At 35.1% G+C, this 21,855-nt stretch overlaps 2 protein-coding genes and 1 pseudogene across 2 annotated transcripts; all 3 read left to right on the top strand.

Moving 5' to 3' along the window:
* The first annotated feature begins 11,063 nt into the window (after positions 1–11,063).
* On the top strand, positions 11,064–12,790 carry LOC131166635 (aquaporin TIP2-1-like). Its single transcript, XM_058125217.1, has 3 exons — positions 11,064–11,223; positions 11,918–12,096; positions 12,617–12,790. The coding sequence occupies exons 1-3, from the start codon at positions 11,064–11,066 to the stop codon at positions 12,788–12,790; spliced, it is 513 nt and encodes a 170-aa protein (XP_057981200.1).
* A 108-nt stretch (positions 12,791–12,898) lies between these two features.
* Positions 12,899–14,457, top strand: LOC131166634 (aquaporin TIP2-1-like). Its single transcript, XM_058125216.1, has 3 exons — positions 12,899–13,058; positions 13,747–14,000; positions 14,086–14,457. The coding sequence occupies exons 1-3, from the start codon at positions 12,899–12,901 to the stop codon at positions 14,455–14,457; spliced, it is 786 nt and encodes a 261-aa protein (XP_057981199.1).
* A 104-nt stretch (positions 14,458–14,561) lies between these two features.
* On the top strand, positions 14,562–20,382 carry LOC131166633 (malate dehydrogenase, cytoplasmic-like; annotated as a pseudogene).
* Positions 20,383–21,855: the final 1,473 nt, after the last annotated feature.

Here is a 21,855-nt window from a genome sequence, read left to right as displayed (position 1 = left end):
CATAGGAACTGTGTACTAAAGAAATTCAGCTAGTGAAGATTTTGTGGAGGAACCATGCTATGGAAGAAGCCTCATGGGAACTCGAGGATGAAATTAAAAAGAAATACCCACATTTGTTCCAAGAGTAATAAGATAATGTAAATAGTTAGGTAATGTTTCTTTTGCAGATACATGTACTATTTAGATAGTAAGTAGTTTTAATTTTATTTGTGTAATCTCCCAGAACATAGAATGTAACCACAGTATTCCTCCGCCATAAGTGAGCGCAGGTAATAAAATAAGTAGACCTTTTTTTTTCCCTTTACGGAATGATGGATTGTATAATGGTGTTCAATCCAGATAGTAAATTTCGAGGACGAAATTTTATAAAGAGGGGAGAATGTAATAGCCTGAAAAATTTTACACAGGGCCTCGTCAACGAACACAGGGAATTCATCGACGAGGGCATAAGGAGGCCTCATTGACGAAGCCACGTCTTGTCGATGAGGAGATATCGAGAAAGGGTTTAAGGCTAATTGAAACTCGTCAATGAGGGAGCAGGTTCGTCGATGAAATTTCTACAGGACTCGTCGATGAGGTAACGTGTCTCGTCGGCAAATCTGACCCTATAAATAGTTGAAACCCGAATTTTTTGATGAAAATACAATGCAAACTCTCTCTCTCTTTCTCTCTCTCTCTCTCTCTCTCTCTAAAACGCCTCTCCCTCATTCTCTATTTGATCGTAGCCCCATTTCTCGCCGGATTGAAGATCTGAGGCCACCACAACGCTCCTGATGAAGTTCTCTGCAAGTCTGCCGGAGCTGATCGTGGGAGAAGTTGGGTTGGAATTCATCCCAAATTCAGGGTAAGACATTTTATTCAGATTATGCCTTCCTTGTAGTTAAAAGAAATGTTGTAGGTAAGAAAATGCTGATGTTTTGTTCTGGGGGATGTTTTTTTCAAGGTGTTGAGTGGAGAACCCTACGGGTGTAAGGCTAGAGGTCAGTGAGAGGCTTTTCAGATTTATGATAAGGGACATATGCTATGGTAGGAGATTTACTTACGTTATCAGAAATTTCATATATATATATATATATATATATATATATGCATGTATACCAGATATTATACAGGATATGAATTTTTTAAAGTATGTGTGGCCTGAGTACATGATATTGATATGGAGTTTTATGCAGTTTTTTAGTATTTCAAGTTATACAGATATAGTTAGATAATTGCAGATTTTATACAGACAAAATATGTATACATATATAGTTTTATTCAGATGATTACACAGACAGCTATATATAACAGTATATAGATATTTATTCAGAACAACATATGCAGTGTATATAGAAAGCTATGTTTTCCTAAATGCCATAACACTCATACTATACAGAAAGAAAGTACAGACAGATTAAACAGTTATAGCATCAAGATGCTATAGATATTACAGTATTTACAGTACAGAAATATAGTGTTATGCTTATTTTGGAAATATAATGAAAATAGTATAAAGAGTATAGCATGTATATATATAGTATCAGATCCCTATGGAAAGATTACAGACAAATATAGTACAGATACATAATACATAGTACGGTACCGTTGCTAATACAGATAGAGTGCAACCACATATCTTAGATAGTGTGTGGGTACCGTCAAACTGTGCTCGGAAAGGATGCAGATCCTCAGTATGCTGGGTTGAGGGGGCCAGTTTGATGAGGTAGGAGTCAGTCCCGAGCTTAGGAGTGGATGCAGTTTGGTCGGGTTGAGGTAGTGTAGAGTATGATGACTTACCTGGAGGGCCGACCAGGTTAAGTCCCGCCTACGGGCCGCACAACCCTGTCATGAGGGGTCAAATCATGACATACAGAGTCACAGGGAAAGAGCACAATTATGTATATGTATACAGTTTTACAGCTTTTGTCGTATATAGTATGATATAGTAGTATGAATGATAGAAAGTTCAGACGATGCAAATGTTTTAAGCTACTATGCATGTGTTTTACAAATTTGTCAGATCATGTAGTTCTACATATTAACGTTATAGTTTTACAACTCAGTCGCCACACACTAGTAATAGCATATTTCCACTTACTAAGCGTTGTCTCACCCTATTACTTTACCATTTTTCAGGTGAGCCAGTTAGGCGGGCAGAGCAGGCTCGCACATAGAGTGACTACTTTGTTGCCCTAGTTGTAGGGTAAGTTTTGCACAGAGATGTATTTTTGAGATAGATGATATCGAAGGGAAATGTTTTATGGTTATAGTCTGTATGTACAGAATTTTGGTATTGAATAGTATATGTGGTTGTGTGACTTATATTTTCGCTGTTTAGGTATGATTATATAGATACAAAAAAAAAAATGGAGAAATTTTGAGGATGTTACAACCCAACTGTGTATATTCAGCTCAGTTGATCGAACCACTCAAGGGTCAACAGTTTGACCATGGTTCAACTGACCGAACGGTTTTGAACATATCTTCCCCAGTTGACCGAACTAACTCGTGTATAACACCTAATCGTTTAGCTGACCGAACCTCCAGTTCATTTTTGACTAGGTTAATTGAATTATATGATCAACAGACCGAACTTAACATATAGTTGACCGAACCTCAAACGCTTTCAAAATCGCCTAAATTCAACCGACTATATGTGTAGTTCAAAGTGTCTTAGTCGACTGAACTTGGCAATTGGGTCGACCGAACTTAAAATATAGTCGGCCGAAACTCTCGGGTTGCCATAAATTTTAACCACAATAACTGAGGTTAATTAAGGGTAAATTGAATTAAAAGCTTGTTAAATAAATTTAATGACTCCCTCTATGTCCCAACAATCATTTTTTTTATAGAGTCTATATATATACCCTCATTTGCAAATATTAGGGATTATTTAGCACTTTGATTAAGAAAATATTCTCTGAAATATTTTTGAGCTACACATTCTATACAAACCCATAAACCTCACCTTTTACTTATTCCCTTGCAAAATCATATAGAGTGAGAGTATCTTTAGATTACCTACATTTCCATTGCAAGCTAATACTCTCTTGTGTGTGATTGTTTGTTGATTTTTAAAGAGAGTTAAGTTCAAAAGGTTTTCCCCATAGATTTAATTCATAAATCCATTTCGTGGGAAAACTTTTATTAGCTTGTGAGTCTTTGCATTTTTATTGCAAGACTCTTGAGCTTGTCTTGTGTTTTCTTTGAAGAAAATATTTTTAGACAAGCTTGTGTTCTAAATATCTCTTGTGCTTGATTTTCTGGAAATCATTTTGAGATAATTGATTATTCTGTTGAAATCTTTGAAACCCTATTTGTGATCGATATACTTATACATATTGTTTTAAAGATATTATCATAGCACACTCTCACACTTTGATTGCCACACTGACATTTTTCTAAGAGTTGCAATATTGTCTTCACTGAGCTTATAGATCTTATCATATTGAAGTGCATTGGTTATTGTTTGTGCGTATTGGTACAAATTTATTTTTGTTAGAAGTATCTTTATTTGTACACAAAAATTTTTATTAATCTGTTGTATTCTAGGTGTGGCCTAAGAGGGTGCTGATCTATCACGTAAGGATCAGGTTGTAAAGGTTGAGGTCAGCCCTAGTAATTTGACTTGATGTTGTAACTGGTACCGCTCCACCCGTTAAGTGAGCATTAGTGGAATTTTCGGGCTTACGAGCTGAGGCAGGGACATAGGCAGTATTGGCCGAACCCCGATAACATATCGTGTGTCTACTTTAATTTCTAGCACTTTATATTCTTACACATGTATGTTATATTTAATATATTGTGAATGTTGCGCATGATTTAATTTCTGCATATCATTATTTGCACAATTGGTATATGATTAGAAAGACCCTAGGTTGTGTATTACTGATATCTGGCTAAACTTAGGAAGAAGTTTTTAAATTTTCAATTCACCTCCCCTCTTGGGAATACACCAATTCCAACGTTTGGTTTTCCAGACTTCAATTGTTTTGTGTAGAATAGGGTTATATCCCACCCACACTCTTCTAATTCTCATTTTCATCAATGATTTTTCTCCACCTTTCTAGAGTTTTTAGGCTTGATTTGATGTTCAAAAGGGCAAACATATTTAGTATGTTGTTTTTCAACAACGAATTTTTGCAATTCCTTATGCTTTGTATGGTCATTAAAACCTTTGATGTTCCAACTAGCAATAATGAGCATTATTTAATCTGTCGTTTATAATTTTCCTTAGGCAATACTTGCTTCATTGGCGGTCTACCTTTCCCTCTCCCCTTAATTTCATCTATTTGAGTTTCTTTTCTTCCTTTCGTGCTTTGACTATCCCTTGCTTCTTTTTCTATACAACCATTTTGCTACAGTTGTTTGAGTTCATATTATCAATATTGGTTTCTCTTAGTTTTTGTGTTTCTTCATCTTGGCTACCTATGTCATAGGAGTTTTTCCTTTATCAACTCTTTCCTTGCTTGGTGCTTCTCTTTTCCCATTAATTTTCATAATAGAGCCATACAGAAGTTTCGCTTCTATTCCTTCATTTGGAGCTTCAATCCTTCCTTGAAACTATTGAGATATTCAAAATAATTTTCCTATTGAATTATTCTCAGCTCCTTCTTGCCTTCCACTCAAATTCTCTTCTCATTTTAACTATGCTTGTCTTGCATTTGTATAGATTATTAGTGTTACTATCCTCAATCTTTTCCTTTTCATCAACAAATTGTTTAACCATCCATTTCCCGATAGATCTAGAATCCCTTTTAGCTAACATTGCCCAAAAATCATACAATTATTGCACTTAATTGGTTTCCATGTATATTCAAGATCAATGATAGAGTTTCACCATTTGGAATTCGGAGTCTACAAAATTAGGCAATTATCGATTCGTATCAATTTCCATTTAAATGTTGGGAATAAAGAACAAATTCCCGAAACTTGTGAGAAACAAAATAGAGAAAGAATAATGCCAAAGAAAAAATCAATCACACGCACAAGACAATATTTACGTGGTTCGGCAATTTTGCCTACATCCAAGGAGTTGCAGGGATTTCAATATTATCAAGAAGAAAACATAGAGAGTGCGGCGATACAATACTCTCCCTCTCGCTCTCTCGCAGGTACAACCACACCAACCCTAATCACCCGAAAGCAATCCTTTTTATATGTTGCGCCTAGAGTTTCGTTCCGAATGGGCTCCAAAATTTTCGGCCCAAACCGCAGCTCTCATGGACTAAGCCTTAGGACAGAAATCTCTAATTAAATAGGGGTCGGGTCGTTATCCAAATTAAAACATAACTAGACTCCACAAAAGCCCAACAATAAATTGTACCATGCATATGTCAAATTCTTCATTATCTTCTTTTTAATAGTGTTTAGGTACAATAGCTCCAACTTAGATTAGTTGACGTTTAGTATACAAAAGGTATATATATTACAAAATTTTACCCATTTAGGTATTTATCCAACTTTAAACTACTCAATTTTGTCGATGGATTCCATTGTGAGAGAAATAAAGGGTTTTCTCAATGAGCCAGTGTTTAATTCATTTTCAAGGATTCAATTCTTATCATTCCAATTCTCAATTTTAAGAGAGAATATATAAGTTAGAGGATCTATTGAAATTTTACCATCAACAGTCTATGATTCGAAGTATTGTAGTTCATCATCACTGATTGCTTTCTATTTAACTAAATTCTTCCAGTTCAATGTCATTTGATTTTTATACATTCTATTATTTTGTTGATTACTCAAATTATCCACGGCTGATCTTCTTTTGATATAGCCATAAGTTCATCAAAATTGACACTCATAAAAATTGTGGTTTTATACTATTGACGGGAGATCTTTAACCATTTCATGAATCAAGAAATAATCTCAACTTAGAATTGTACACATCCAAAGATGACTTTTTCGTTTTGTTTTTTCATTTTATTTTTTATTTTTTATTTTTTTGCTAAACTTTTCCTTAGTCTCCTTTCATGCAAATTAAAGATAAAGTTGCCCTCTCACCGCACCCCCAACCCCCTCTATATTTTACCTGTTTTAATTTTGTAAAAATTGTTGTGATATAAACTTCATCTACCCAAATTAGAAATTGTGTCTTCCCCAATGCTTCTAAGCTCCTTTTGAAATTAAACCTAACGTCTTTAATATGAAAATCCCATGCTCCAATATGAATTACGTTGATAAATAAAAATCTTTAATTATCCTAATCAAATATGGGTTCATGGAGTAATTTTATCTTAAAAAGGAAAATAGGAAAAAATATTCAAAAATAAACTAATTTATATTTCTTTGAAAATTAATGTCTTATTTGTGACTTAGAAAACATTAGAAAAAAAATATATTAAGGACTCTACATTTTCATATTTGGTTATCAAGAAAAGTGAGAAAGAAAATAAAAAAAAAAAGACCAAATTGATGAACAAAAAATTAATTTTAATGTATTATTAACATTTGATTTTTCTTAACTTTTAATTATATTAAAACAAACTTTTCATTTGTAAATAATGTTTAATATTAAGGAAAAATGCAATAAGAAAAAAATTTTCTCTTTATCTTTCTTTCCTTTCATTTCTTCAACCAAAAAATCTTTGCTCCAAACGGAATGTAAAGATCCATTTGGAACTTAGAAAATGTTAGGGAAAGAAAAGAAAATATAAATGAATCTTTTTTTTTTTTTGTATTAGAAAAAAAAATTCAGTAATATTTAATATAGAGAGAGAGAAAATATGATGAAAAATGAATTTCTTTCTTATGTTTTCATTTTCTATTAAATATACTAAAAAAAATGAAAGTTTGTTTAATATGACTAAAAATTTTTTAAAAAGTATTAATAATGTATAAAATCAAATTTTTATTTATAGTTTTAATATATTTTTATTTTCTTTTTCTTTTTTGTTGATAATCAAACATAAAAATGAGGATTATTTTCCTTTTTCTTATATTTTTCTGAGTTCCAACAGGTCTAAATAAAACAACATCACGTGTCACATGGCCCAAAAATAAATAAAAAATAAATAAAAAGAGTGAAGCCTTCCTATTTCAGACTATTGCAAGAAAAAAATAGAGACACGTGTCACGACGTCCCGGAACCCAACCCAGAGTGTGGGTTCTCGGCTAGTGAACAGGGGGAAAATGGATGGAATGTGTGTGATTTTGAAAAAGATATTTTAGTGAAAAAGTAATGTGTGATGGAGTCGCCACTAATCTTTTGAAGTGCGGTTAGAACACTTGATTGCTATCCCATTGGGGGTAGAATCGGTCTGCGTTACCAGAGTCGGGCTCGGGAGTACAGTTACGCGAGGGGAAGGTATTAGCACCCCCTACACGCCTGTTCTTTACGAATGGTACCAGATTAATCGAAAATTATCCCAAAATAATTCGAATAAGCCTTTTAAAATTACTCCCTTTCAAAAATCAAAAGTATGAAAATACTATATAGGTATTCTCTTAAAATCGGGGCAAATCAATACTCCAAAGAGTCCATGCCCTTTGTTGCAATCATCAGGAAAGAAAATTGAAAATAGAGTGCAAAATACTCTCCCAGGGGTTTTTGAAATCCGTAGGTTTTTCTAAATAGGAAAATAGTATTCCGGGAGGTTTTAGAAATTTGTTCGGGATGAAAATGATTTTTTGTGCCTAAAATAATATTTTTGTGATTTTTCCTAAGTGTGAAAGTAATTTTGTGATTTTTCCCGAATTTCAAAAATAATACAAATAAAATCAATAGGAATCAAAGTATGAAAATGTTTGTGGGATTTTTGAAAATTTTGTGATTTTTATGAATTTTCTGAATGTCAATAATAAGGAGCAAATGAAATGGAGAAAACTGGCGTGAACCGATTCGAGAGAGGACGACTCGGTCAAACGTTGACTGGTTTGGGGAAAACCAGTTTAAGATTTTGGTCGAGACCATAGTGGATTTTTAGAATTTTTAAACATTTTTTCAAAGTAATTAAATGAAGAAATTAAAACCAAATCCGCAAAAATTAAAAAGAAAAATGAGAAATAAAATGGAAGACTGAACCGGTTTCATACCGATTCAGAAGACCCAACCGGTTCGATGAAGAACCGATCTAAGAAGGGTCAACCTGTTTTAGACCCGGTCAAGGCCAAGTCAACACGCGGTGGCAGAGGGCACACCAGTTAACGTGTGTTTTAGTGTGTGCATGGAGTGTGTGAAAAATGAGTGTGCATGGAATGTGAAACATGTGTGAAAGATGTGGAATATGAAAAATGTGTGCATGTGGGTGCACGGTACGTGTGAGTGGGATGGTAGATCAGTGTGCGTTTATGAGAGTGTGGAGCGTGTTAACTGTGTGCATTTTCGTGTGTGTGGCAGCGTGTAGTGAAACAATGTGTGTTTACGTGTGCGTGGCAGTTTGTGTATTAGCGGGTGTTTTAGTGTGTGTAACGGCATGTGTGTGAGTTAGTGCATGAAACAATGTGTGTGAAACTGTGTGTGTCTAGCAAAGAGTGTTGTGTGTAGTGCAGACCATGAGGTGAGAGTTGTGCGTGCATAAGAAATGTATACGTGAGCAGTGCATGTGAGAGGGTGTCTGAGTGTGTGTTTAGTGTAGCAGAAACCAATTTAAAAGCCACTCCACACAGCAAACAAATCCAGTTCACCATCAGTTATCAAAAAACAACTACCACCATAGCACTGAACCAAGATACCAAACTGCTGCAAACAAATAAACTGAACATGATGATGAAAACGCGCAAGGTGACCCAGTATAAACAAAATTCTATAACAATAAAGGAAATACAATACAAAGGTGGCTGGATGTGTGAATGCGCATGGGTGTTCGGCTCTGAGTGTGTGCAGCAGTATGATATAAGGGCTTTTTAACCGCAAGATTGGATCAAACCAGCAACTAGAACAGCCCTGCTGTGTATACTGCCCAACTTGCGGTCCTTGGCTGGCACCGAAGAAACAAAGGCAAACCCCGAGGACATAGATGCTCAATCAAAACAAGAGACCGGAAGACGGATAGTGAGGACACTGGTAATGGAGCAGAAGCATGGTCATTTCAGTGAAGCAGCCCCAAACTGAACTCAGAACACCGGATCTGTGAAATGTAGACAGAAGTTCGGGAGCCCAGAGAAAGGTATAGAGCAGGGCGAGGGCAGGGGATTCAGAGAGTTTGGGAGAGGGTGAGATGCCGAGGGTGATAGCGAGGTTGGGAGCTGGTTTGAGCAGCGGGGCGAGTGAGACTCGAGAACGAGGGTGGTGAGTTCACAGTGGGGCGGCTGGACATCTTCTGTGGGTGAGCTCGTGGCAAGTCTCCTCAGGTGTGGCTGGACTGTGTGGCCGGAGCTGGTGGAGGGCTGAGGGTGATCTGAGGAGATGGCCGAGGGATTAGAGGCTGCCGGGTGCTGGTGTGCTGGTGATGGTGATCGGAGCGGAGGGTGGTGAGAGTGAGGAGCAGTGCGAGAGAGGTCAGGGGTGTGGCTGTGCTTGCAGCCTGCAGGTGGGAACTGGTGGTGGGAAAGGTTGAGGAGGCTGCGAGGGTGGTGTTGCTGGGGCTCGGGATATGGGAGAGAGGTGCAGAGAGTTGGTGGTGGTTGTGAGGCAGAGGGGAGGTGCTGGAGATGGCCGAGATAAGGGAGTTGGGTGTTGAGTGTGGTGATGGATCTGTGAGAGAACCGAGAGGTGGGAGAGAGAGAAGGAGATGAGGGGAGCTGCTGGTATGGCTGGGGGTGGAACCGAGAGGTGTTGGGAGCTATGGAGGTTTGGGCGAGGATGGCTGCTGTGACTGTGTGTGAATGGGGATGGAGGAAAAGGATGGGTGATGGCCGGAGTTGCTGGTGGTTACTGGTGTTTGGTGGTCGCGATTGGCCATGGGACGGGATGAAGGAAAGGGTTGTGAGCCTCGGCTGGGAACTGCTGATCTGGCAGGTTATGGAGATGGGAGTGGAGCAGAGGATGGTGGTTGCGTGGGAGATGGTGGCTGGTTGCTGGGCAGTGGAGGTAGTGGAGTTGGTGAAGGGAGATAGTGGAGGATATGGAGGCTCGTGAATGAGGGTGGTTTCGGACCAGAGAATACCGTGAACAGTGGAAAAATGCTCCCCCCTTTGCGTGTGCCAGTGCACTGTTCCCCCCTGCCCCCCTTTGCTCTTGTGCTAGAGCCTCTCTTTATAGAGTCTGCAGGTGGACAATGACGCGCATACAGGCACGCGGGGGCCAAGGAAAATATCCCAACAGAAAATATTCCCCCCTTCCCTGCTGCGCTTGATTTGTTGGAACCATTTCTCGAACGTGTCATGCTCTTTTTTGTTTATTTTTTTCTTTTTCTTCGCACCTTTTCACTTAATTTCATATTTAAAATGAGAAATCCAAATTAATAACGCTTAATTCTTGGAAATTGGAAGGACCCGGACTCGGTAATACGACTCGATAAAAAAAAATTAAATGACTCGACTCCTTAAAATTTAATTTTTTTAAAAAAACTCAATTTAAAAATTGAAAAATGCTCAAATTGAAATATTCGATTTTAAAACCAAGAGAAACTTGTTTTTGGAAATAACAGGACTCGGTTTAAACAACGGGACTCAATTAAAGATATCAGGACTAAATCAAAGGTGTCGGGACTCGACTTAAAGACATCGGAACTCGACTAAAAGCACTAGGACTCATATAAAAATGCTGGGGCTCAAATGGAAACACCGATAAAATACTGTGACTCAAACTAAAATACTAGGACTTGGTTTTAAAATACCGAGACTCAATTAAAGACATCAGGACTTAAATAAAAATACTAAACTTTTCAAAAAGGGTCCTCCAATTTCTAGGATTCGAAATCAACTTTAATCACACCAGGTCTTCTCAGAGTAGCCTGGTTAAAATTGGCTTGTCGACAACGTGTACTTTGGGGCAGCAAGGGGGAGGTTAGGAACCGTTAATGACGGTTATCAAAATTTCAAAAAGAAGAAGTACAGAACCAAACTTAATAATTTGTGTTAACGTCTCAAAGTGATCCTTCTGCGAAGAAAACAGAAAGAGGAAAACAAAATTAATAATAGTGATCAGATCGAGAGAGAGAGAGGGAGGGAGAGACGATTGATAGTATAGATCAACAATGCGTGGAATCAAAGTGTCATCCTTCTTGAGAGCCGGATCTTGGACGTTGGATGTGATTGAGCAATTGTTCAGTCGGCCGGCGCTCCGCTCCTACTTGGTCGAGTTTATCTCCACCTTCGTCTTTGTCTTCGCCGGTGTCGGCTCTGCAACTTCCGCCGGTGAGTTTATTCATCATATAAATAATTAATATATAAATAAATAATGCTTGTGCATGAGCCATGCATTGAAATTAGTTATTTGTATATGGATCGAAATGGGGAGGCGAGTTTACATGCTGAATAAGAGGTAATTAAGAGACATATTTATTTATTTATTGACTATGATGAACCATGTGGAGGTTCTGTCACGTCAATTCAATATTAATTATAGTTTTTTTTATGAGCATACATGCCTTAATTAATTGTGCGAGTGATTAGTAAATTACAAACTGTCTTCCTTTTTATTTTCTAATTTTATTTTTTAAAAATTCACTAAAAATTGCATGTAATTAATATATATTCTTTTATCTATTTTATTTACTATATGATTAATTAATCTTTTATAATTTTATTTTCTTCCTATATACTCGTAAGTTAATTTTTTGCGTTCATCACAAAAATAAATAAATTATGGAGATACTTATCATTTAATTATAACGTACTTCAAATATTCATGTGAAAATTATATATATATATATATATATATATGGAGATAATAACTAAACACAACAAAAAAAACTTAAAATTATGCATTTTATATTATTATTTATTTTTTTATTATTTTATTTAAATTTAAAATTTATACTCTTGATAATGGTACAAATTCGGACGGTCTAGTTTCAAGAAGCTTTTTAATTTTATTATGATTGAGTAGGTAAATTGATGGCGTCGGATGCCACGTTAGCCGGAGCATCTCTCGTGGCAATAGCTTTGGCTCATGGATTCGCCCAGGCTGCGGCTGTGTACGTGGCTGGAGACGTCTCTGGCAGCCACATCAATCCAGCTGTCATATTCGGATTTGTCCTCGGAGGCCACATTGGTTTACTTACGGGGGTTTGTTATTGCAGAATTTAGTAGTTTGGATCCACAATGGCATGTGTCCTCCTGATGTTGGTCACAGCAAGGGAAGTAAGCGAAATCATTATTATCTGCTAAATAATACGATGCAACTTACATGACGTATTTATATAATTAATTTTATATATTTATAAAATATATGAATGAATGATCTAATTAAATATAGATACATAACCCAATATAAGGTAATAAATAAAATTATAATATTAAAATTTATTAATAATATAATTAATAAAATAATATTATTAAAATGCACTAAAAATTTGCACCAGCCAGAATAAACACAATAGACTCCATCCAAAATAATCATAGATCACCCCTACTAGTGATTCGGTCGGCCGGCCGGCCAGGCCACGGCACACCAGACCTCCCCCACGATGCAAGTGGAAATCGCCGGTCATATTTTTTCAGATATGAGAACAGTAAAACAGGACCCACTGGGAGTTATTATCAAGGAGCCATCTGATCAAAGCCCCATTTTCCTGTTGACGTGCAGGTAATTCCTCCGCACGGGTTGGATCCGGAAATGACGGGTCTGCGTGGCATGGTTACGGAATGCATTGCCACGTTTGCTCTCGTGTACTGCGAGGGGGAGGTTAGAACCGTTAATGACGGTTATCAAAATTTAAAAAGGAAGAAGTATAAAACCAAACTTAATAATTTGTGTTAACGTCTCAAACTAATCCTTCTGCGAAGAAACAGAAACAGGAAAACAAAATTATTAATAGTGATCAGATCGAGAGAGAAAAGGAGAGACAATTGATAGTATAGATCAACAATGCGTGGAATCAAAGTGTCATCCTTCTTGAGAGCCGGATCTTGGACGTTGGATGTGATTGAGCAAATGTTCAGCCGGCCGACGCTCCGCTCCTACTTGGCCGAGTTTATTTCCACCTTCGTCTTTGTTTTCGCCGGCGTCGGCTCTGCAACTTCCGCTGGTGAGTTTATTCATCATATTAATAATTAATATATAAATAAATAATGCTTGTGCATGAGCCATACATTGAAATTAGTTATTTGTATATGGATCGAAATGGAGAGGCGAGTTTACATGCTGAATAAGAGGTAATTAAGAGACATATTTATTTATTTATTGACTATGATGAACCATGTGGAGGCTCTGTCACGTCAATTCAATATTAATTATAGTTTTTTTATGAGCATACATGCCTTAATTAATTGTGCAGTGATTAGTATATTACAAACTGTCTTCCTTTTTATTTTCTAATTTTATTTTTTTAAAATTTACTAGAAATTGCATGTAATTAATAAATATTCTTTTATCTATTTTATTTACTATATAATTAATTAATCTTTTATAATTTTATTTTCTTCCTATATACTCGTAAGTTCATTTTTTGTGTTCATCACAAAAATAAATTAATTATGGAGATACTTATCATTTAATTATAACATACTTCAAATATTCATGTGAAAATTATACATATATATATATATGGAAATAATAACTAAACACAAAAAAAAAAAAACTTAAAATTATGCATTTTTATATTATTATTCTTTTTTTATTATTTTATTTAAATTTAAAATTCATACTCTCGATAATGGTACAAATTCGGACAGTCTGGTCTCAAGAAGCTTGTTAATTTTATTATTATTGAGTAGGTAAATTGATGGCGTCGGATGCCACGTTAGCCGGAGCATCTCTCGTGGCAATTGCTTTGGCTCATGGGTTCGCCTTGGCCGCGGCTGTGTACGTGGCTGGAGACGTCTCTGGCGGCCACATCAATCCAGCTGTCACATTCGGATTTGTCCTCGGAGGCCACATTGGTTTACTTACGGGGATTTGTTACTGCGGAGCTCAGTTGTTTGGATCCACAATGGCATGTGTCCTCCTAATGTTGGTCACAGCAGGGGAAGTAAGTGAAATCATTATTATCTGCTTAATCATACGATGCAAGTTACACTATCTAATCAAAGCCCCATTTTCCTGCTGACATGCAGGTAATTCCTCTGCACGGGTTGGATCCAGAAATGACGGGTCTGCGTGGCATGGTTACGGAATGTATTGCCACGTTTGCTCTCGTGTACTGTGTATATGGGGTATGGGACCCAAGAAATGGATCTCACAGAAGTATGGGGCCCATTGTGATCGGGTTTATATATGGGGCAAATAGTATAGTGTTGGATCCTTTCATGGGTGGGTCGATGAACCCGGCCCGGTCGTTTGGTCCTGCTATCGTCACGGGTAATTTTAGGGATCACTGGGTGTATTGGGTGGGGCCCCTGATGGGAGGAGGCCTCGCCGGGTTGGTGTATAAAAATTTCATGTCCCTGGCTCACGACCAATCTCCTGCCGATGATGTGGTAGTCTAGGTTGCTTGTATATTTATCTCTTTTCTTTTACTTTAGATTTGCTATGGTCTATGGAATTTCCTAACATGACAAAATAACAATGCCCCTATACCCTATTTCTATGGATGGATGAGGTAATGACTGTTCTGAAATTTTCACATAATTTGATATTATGTGAAAACACCAAAATATATTATTTAATAATATAAAGATATCACACTTGACTCAATTAGGTTAATTACAATTGAAAGTACAAAATTAAACTGTCGCAATGTCTTGAAAGATCTGAAATGGTGATTAATGATATTAATATTGGTTCGATAGAGTCGCCACTAATTTGTTATTTGTTTAGTTGCAGTTAGATTACCTATTTACTACTCATTGATTGACCTTTAAGCTAATCTTAAAATCAATGAATTAGTAGTCTCGATTTGTTTTTAGCAAAATTAAAATTGAAAGTTCAGTTATGTAAAAGTAAGGTATTAACACTCTCTATAGGTCCGTTCTATGAACGAGACCTAATTAATTATAAATTATTCCTAAATAAAAATCGAATGGTTCTTGATTAACTCTTTAATGAAAAAAACTAAATATTAAAATTTTAAAAACAAAATGTAAAATAATGTACGATTTAAAAATATCTAATCAAATCTCCAAGGAGGGGATTTTATGAGATAAATTCTCTCAAAATTGATATAAGTGAGGTATGAAACACCTCTTTATCATTTGTTTTATCATTGGGACACACAAATACAAAAATAAGATATATATATATATATATATATATATATATATATATATATATATACACTAATATAAAATAAATACACAAAATTAAGTAAAAGGAATATAAAAAACATTCTTAGATTTTCAAAAATTTTCATGAATTTTCTGGCATTTTTCAACATTTTTTTTACAATTTTCTAGGATTTTAAAAGAAATTTCCTCTATTTTATTTATTTTTGGTATTTTATTTGTTCATTTTTAATTTGAGTAAAAAATTATTCAAATAATTTTTATTTATTTTTCTATTTTCTATATAATTTTTTCTAAATTTTTCTTATTTTTTACTATTTCTCTCAAATTTAAAAAATTAAAATTTAATTTCTAAATTTAAAAATAAAAGGAGTGGTTTAGGACAAGTCAGGCAAGTTCAACCAATATGAACTGGTTAATGGGTCAATCTAAGTTGACTTTGATCAAATTAATATATATTATTTTTCCCATTTTTTCCCTTTTCTTTTCATTTTTCTTATTTTTTTTCTTCTTCCTACTTTTGTTTCCCAAAATTCTCTCCCAGCTCCCTTTTTTTTTTGCATAACTCTCTCCACCCCTCCTTAAACTCTCCTTCTCTCTCACAACTCTCTCTCTCTCATTCTCTCTATTTCTCTCCCTTTCTTCACCTCGCTCACTCTCTCTCATTTCAATCGTCCTCCTTCGATTTGTTTCTTTTTTATCTCTTTTATTTTTCATTCTCTTTCTTTTTAATCACTTTCTTTTTCAATTTATCCTTTATTTTGCATGTGAAAGCATGGAACTATGAAGGCAGAATATTTTGACTTCTCCTTTGAACCCTTCCAATAAAATCTCTACAAGTATATTTATGCTCTATGTATTTCTTTCTTTTTTTCTTATGTTTCTTTAGGATTATTTTGAAAATTGGCTAGCTATTCTTGTGGGTTTTTCTTAGAGTCCAAACGAGGAGATTAGGGCTTTGGTTAGGGTTAACTTCAAGCTTGAGTTAAGGTTAGGGTTGGGGTTTAGGTTGAGCTAGATTGGGCCAGGTTCAATTGGGCCCGGAGCTGAATAGAGTTGTGGGTCTTAGGTTAGGTTAATCAGGGCATGAGAAGTGGGCTAAATTAACTCAATGTTGACCTCATAGGTCACACCTGATTTTGATAATGACAAACACTCAAGTATTTGATGGCTATTTAATTTATGTGCAGATTTATATTCGCAAATACTTTGATGACACATGAAGTAGAGCATAAAGACCGTGAAGATCATTTTATGTTATAATTCATTATTATTCAATTTGGGTCTGTAGTAGTAATTAAGAAAAAATGTTTGTAATAATCAATGCATCATATGCATGATTATATAGATAAGCTCAAAAATACCTAAACCGACCTTAGGTCACTCATGCATGCATAAAAGAGTACCCTATTAAAATTAAGTTAATCGCCATATGAATAGGGATAACTTTTTAAAGAGAAAATGACTGAAATGCCCAAGGATGGCATGTTTGGTTGACCGAACTCAATTACACTGTGATATTCAGTCGACCAAACCCCTATCGGGTCAACAAGTTGACCGCTTGGTCGACCGACCAGAAGTATATAGGCAACGTCCTGGTCAACCGAACCCCCACATGGGAAATGTCAATCGCTTGGTTGACCGAACCTCCTAGTTCAAAATGACCTAGTCGACCGAACCATGTAGATTTGGAAAATCGCCTTTGAAACCTTAAGTACGATTGACCATCTTTCTAGTTCAAAATTCTCCCGGTCGATTGAACTTAAACACTCAGTCAACCGAACCTTAAATATGGTCGACCGATGCTCTCGGGTTGGTGAAATTTATCGAGGTTAAAAACGCTGTTATTTTTATTAACCTAACTTAAACTTTTTTCTAAAATGACTAATATGTCCTGAACGACTATAATTTTGGGAAATTCTATGTACACCTCATTATTTGCAAAAATTAGTCAATGATTAGTAAACTCAATTAGCAAAAATCCTCTGAAACTCGAAAATTCCTACTCTCATTTTTAAGCATCCTACACTCATTCTTACTCACTTTTATTGCTAAAATCACTTTGTAAGTATGCTTGAGTGTTCTTTCTCACTAGGCTTATACTCTCACTTGTTTGGTGTTGATTGAAATTTCTCATCTTGAGAGTAAGCCCTAAGTGCCACTAGGAGACTTTGTTAATAAGTCTTCCTTAGGAATTACTTCATTGAGCTTTTGGGTTTTGTATTGTCATTGTAATACTCAAGGAGTTCACATTGGATTTTGGTTGCTAAAAATAATTTACAAATCATTTTCAAAATATCTATTGTGCTTATCTTTGAGAAATACATTTTGAGATATTTGCTTGAATGCTGAAAAATCTTTGTTGCTATATCTTTTGATTAATATCATCATTTTGACACAAAGATTAAATAATTCTTACAAATCATTTTTGAATATCTCTTGTGATTTATTATTGAGAGAAATATTTGTTAAGATATTTGAAGTGTGTTTGTGATCTTTGTTGCTGCAACGTGATTGAGACTATTATTTTGACACAACGATCCTATCACTTACACTCTCACGTAGTGATTGCATTATTTGCACAAACCTTTGAGAGTAGATACTTAAACCACATTAAGCTTATCATATCATATCATTCGGTGATGTATTGATTACATTGGTACATAATCTGCTTAGTTGAGAATCATATTGATTGTATGCAAATTTTATTGTGAAATCTGTTGTATTCTAGACGTGGCCTGAGGGGGCGGTAATCTAACCCGGTAAGAATTGTTTATAAAGGTTGAGGTCAACCCTGTGTTAATTGACTTGGTTGTTTAGGTGCCGCTCCACCCGTTAAGTGAGTTTATAGTGGTAATCCTTATGCCAAGGCGGAGACGTAGGCACTTTGCCGAAGCTCGATAACATTTATGGGTGTCATCTCTGTTTACTGTTTTATTGTGCATGCTTAACTAAATTAATTGTGTAGTTTAATTTTCACTGTATATTTATATTGATTTACTTTATCTGCACTAAATTGACCTTATGCTTGCGTAATACTACTGTTAGTGGATTGACCTAGGAGATAAAATTTGAAAATACCAATTCATTCCCTTTTGGGATTACAGTAAAGCTAACACTCAAGCTCAATTGGGCCTAGTTAGGACAAAATAAAAATGGGCTTGGTTTTTATTTAGATTCGGTTGAGCCCAATTGGGCTTAGTTTGGTCTTGAACTTGGTTCCAGGATCTTAGGTTTAATGGGTTTGAGTCAAATGGCCAATGGACCCAAGTCAAGGGTGACCTGAGTCTTGGGGCTTCAAGATAGTTTACTTAGACCTAGGTCAAGTTGACTTAGGTCCCTGGGTCGGACCTAGGGTATGCAGATCTGGGCAATTAGATCTGAATCTGAATACACGTATTTGGGTTTTTAGGGCTAAAATTTTAGATTCACTCGAGTTTGATATCGAAAATTTCACAAAATTTCCATTCAAAATTTTCAAAATTCAATTTGAAGTTTTAATCTTGAAATCACAAATTCCTTTGAATTTTGAATTTTATTGAATCTATTTGACATACCCTTGAATTACTTATGAACAATTTAAACTCGAACTTAAAACAAATCTCACAACAGAGTTTAAGGCAAAGGGTACTTACCTTTTAAGCTTTTTGAAGCTAACTTTGTTGCCTCTATCCTCTGATTTGTCTCTCTCAACCTCTTTGGCCTCTGAATCATGAACGTCGTAGACTCCAATGTATTAGTTTCCAGCTTCTTTTGCCTTCAATTTCTCAGTTCCTACGTTATTCTTTAAATTTCAACCTCTCCACCTCTCAACCTTTTTCCCCTCACTATTTTTTAGTGAGCAATTTTTTTTCCATTTTGTTTCCCCCTCTTTTAACTTTCTGAAGCTCACTACTTATAGGCCTAGAGGAAAACAACCTAATCGATTCTAATTAATCAATTAGTTTAAAATAGATTTATTTATATTTTCTTGTTTTAATTTTGATTTTGATTTGCAATTATTAAATTGTAACTGAAACCTTTTTGTGTGTGCAAGCGTAAGCATAAAGGAGTTGTCCCACCGATTTTTTTGAACCATTTAGCCCATATTTGTCCCCTCCAAACTTATACGTTCTTTGCTTGTTTCATTTTAATTCTTTTGTCCTTGTTTGCTTCCATGGTATTTTTCAATCTTAATTATTTTCCCAAGAATCCATTAGGTATATTTTGCACTAGTTATCCTATATTTGTCCTCTCCAAGCATATACATTCACTACTGAGTTTGAAATTATATGGAATAGGAAAATGCTTGGTACAATGGTTTTTATCCTGTAGAAAACTTTAATAATTTTTTTTGTAGGTTTTAGTGGTTTCTAATCTTGCAAACACCAATGCTGTCATCTTGAAAGAATAGGCTCCTTCAATCCCAAAGAAAAACATAACCTGCCTCACGCGACTCAAATCACAATAGAACATTTAGCCAAATTGCCCAAAGGCTAAATGTTCATGTCGACGATGTGAAAAATGCCATCATATAGGGCAGTCATTCTTCAACTCAATATTCAGACGTTAACCATGCCACTGTCACAACCATTCTTCAATTTTTTTCACAAATGAGTTTCCACTTGTTAATATTTTCCTAGGCTACATGGTGAGTTCAAAGCAATAGTACAACAAAAAGGTGCAGCCATCATCAAAGCTCGAAAACTGCCAAGTGCACTATTTGCTGCTAGTGTTGTTTGATCACATACATGATTTGAGTTTTTGGTACTCCCAAGGTTGAACATCTTTGTCTAAAAGTAGTTGTCATTTTCTATGTACTTTGCACTATTGGTTCCAATATCCTTTAAGCCTTTGTTGTAGGGAACATAGGTAATCAATGAAAGTGTACTCTGATGGGTCTTATGGGATTGAACCTAGCATTGTGTACTCATTTCCTGTTACTGGTGGCAATGGAAAATGGAAAATTGTGCAGGGTAAGCTCTTTGTTTTTGTCCTATATGTTGAGACTAATGAAACCTGAGAAGGTTTTTATTCCTTCTGATTATATAAATGCATGATATATGATTCATAAATTGGTTTATTTGTATGCTAAACTTTCACATTGCAATGGCAGGGCTCAAGATTGATTAGTTTTCAAGGGCAAAGATGGATGCCGCTATGAAAGAGCTTAGTGAAGAAAAAGCATTGGCCTATTCATGCCTCGATTGACAATAAACCAAAGTTTTATAGACAAAAATGAAAAACAAAAGATTATAAAAAAGAATATTGGATTTATAACATTTGTGAGTTTAGGTTGTTGAAATAAAGTGGTGACTTGAAAACTATAAGAAGTAAATTGACTAATATTCATCATCCAAAACTTACAAAATAACATACAACACCAAACTACCTAAAAAAATGTAAATCTCCACAAGCTAATATCCAAAAATTACAAAACCGATCAAATAAGTAACTGAAAAGCTATCTTTTCATTTTTTTTTTCCAAAAAGTATGACAGAATTGTGTCCTAATGTTCCACAAATACAAATAAGAATACATCACGTTCATGCCCAATAACCAAACTTATAAGAAATCCAATCCCAAGAAATAAAAGTACACCTATTAATCTATTAATATTATTTGAAGTCCATGTGTTGAGAACTCATAATCAAAACTTAACATGTTTTGCTAGCATACTAGTCGTCTTTACTAAGTATATTATTCAAAAATATAACATTGAACAAAGTTAACCTAGACAATATGAAGCTTGTACCCATGATTAAAAAAAGGAAAAGAAATGAAAGGGAAAGAATGATAACATGAATCCATGCAAAAAAATTGGCACGATTTGAAAATTTACATCAGAATGTAGACACAACTCTTGTGACTAGTTTTTTTTTTTTTTAGTAAAAGCATGGATAATGTTGTTGGTGGTATAGGGTTCGAATTTTGTTCTTATTTAGTAGTTGGGAATTAATAGAATACTTCTTTGCCCTATTGACAAAGTTAGAAATACTTCATAATATAGTATGCCAACTAAAAATAACATTCAATTATTCAATTATAATAAAAGCATACAAGGGTAGAAATTAAATTTATGTAAAAAAAAACAAATGTTCAACCTACTAAAAGCATACCACGGTCGAAAAATAACGCACAAGAGTGTGGTAACCATTCAAAATAGATGACAAAATTATAGATCAAAAACCATTCAACTGTTAGGTTGAATACACATTTCATGTTAGAGGTCTCAAGTTTGAGGCTTAAGATGGATAAGACTGGGCATGGGAAGAATGTGCATGGGAAGGGTGATTCTATTAAGTAGCCTAGGCCCAATGTGAACCTCTAATTAACAGAAAAAAAAAAAAAAAAAACCATTCAATTGTACAATCAATACCAATTCAAAATAGAAGGAATTTACATAAATTTCAATTTTTGTTGAATTACATTTTATCCAGTATAAATACCTTATTTTGACAGGCTGATTTAAGGCACGTCATACCTTTGGTCTTGCTTGGATTGGTTTACTCATGACAATTGAATTAATTTCAACATAATTTAACAATGTTACAAAAGTAGTTGGACAAAAATAAAATACAAAATTAATTATTTATAAATAAGAATACATTCCAAGCGCATTTCTACTTAGTTACGACATACAAATGGAAGAATTCCCTGTCTAGTGTCCACTTTTCATAATCT

The sequence above is a fragment of the Malania oleifera genome, chromosome 10, assembly GCF_029873635.1.
Source record: "Malania oleifera isolate guangnan ecotype guangnan chromosome 10, ASM2987363v1, whole genome shotgun sequence".
Lineage (NCBI taxonomy): Eukaryota > Viridiplantae > Streptophyta > Magnoliopsida > Santalales > Ximeniaceae > Malania > Malania oleifera.
The sequence above is the reverse complement of the archived record's forward strand: the minus strand, read 5'-3'. Positions and strand labels throughout refer to the sequence as shown.

Bases quoted from the DNA above. Each gene is read 5' to 3' on its own strand.
- LOC131166634 (XM_058125216.1), top strand. From the start codon at position 12,899: ATGCGTGGAATCAAAGTGTCATCCTTCTTGAGAGCCGGATCTTGGACG. The intron at 13,059-13,746 runs GTGAGTTTATTC...ATTATTGAGTAG, and splicing joins CGGCTCTGCAACTTCCGCTG to GTAAATTGATGGCGTCGGAT. The intron at 14,001-14,085 runs GTAAGTGAAATC...GCTGACATGCAG, and splicing joins TGTTGGTCACAGCAGGGGAA to GTAATTCCTCTGCACGGGTT.
- LOC131166635 (XM_058125217.1), top strand. From the start codon at position 11,064: ATGCGTGGAATCAAAGTGTCATCCTTCTTGAGAGCCGGATCTTGGACG. The intron at 11,224-11,917 runs GTGAGTTTATTC...ATGATTGAGTAG, and splicing joins CGGCTCTGCAACTTCCGCCG to GTAAATTGATGGCGTCGGAT. The intron at 12,097-12,616 runs GTTTGTTATTGC...GTTGACGTGCAG, and splicing joins ACATTGGTTTACTTACGGGG to GTAATTCCTCCGCACGGGTT.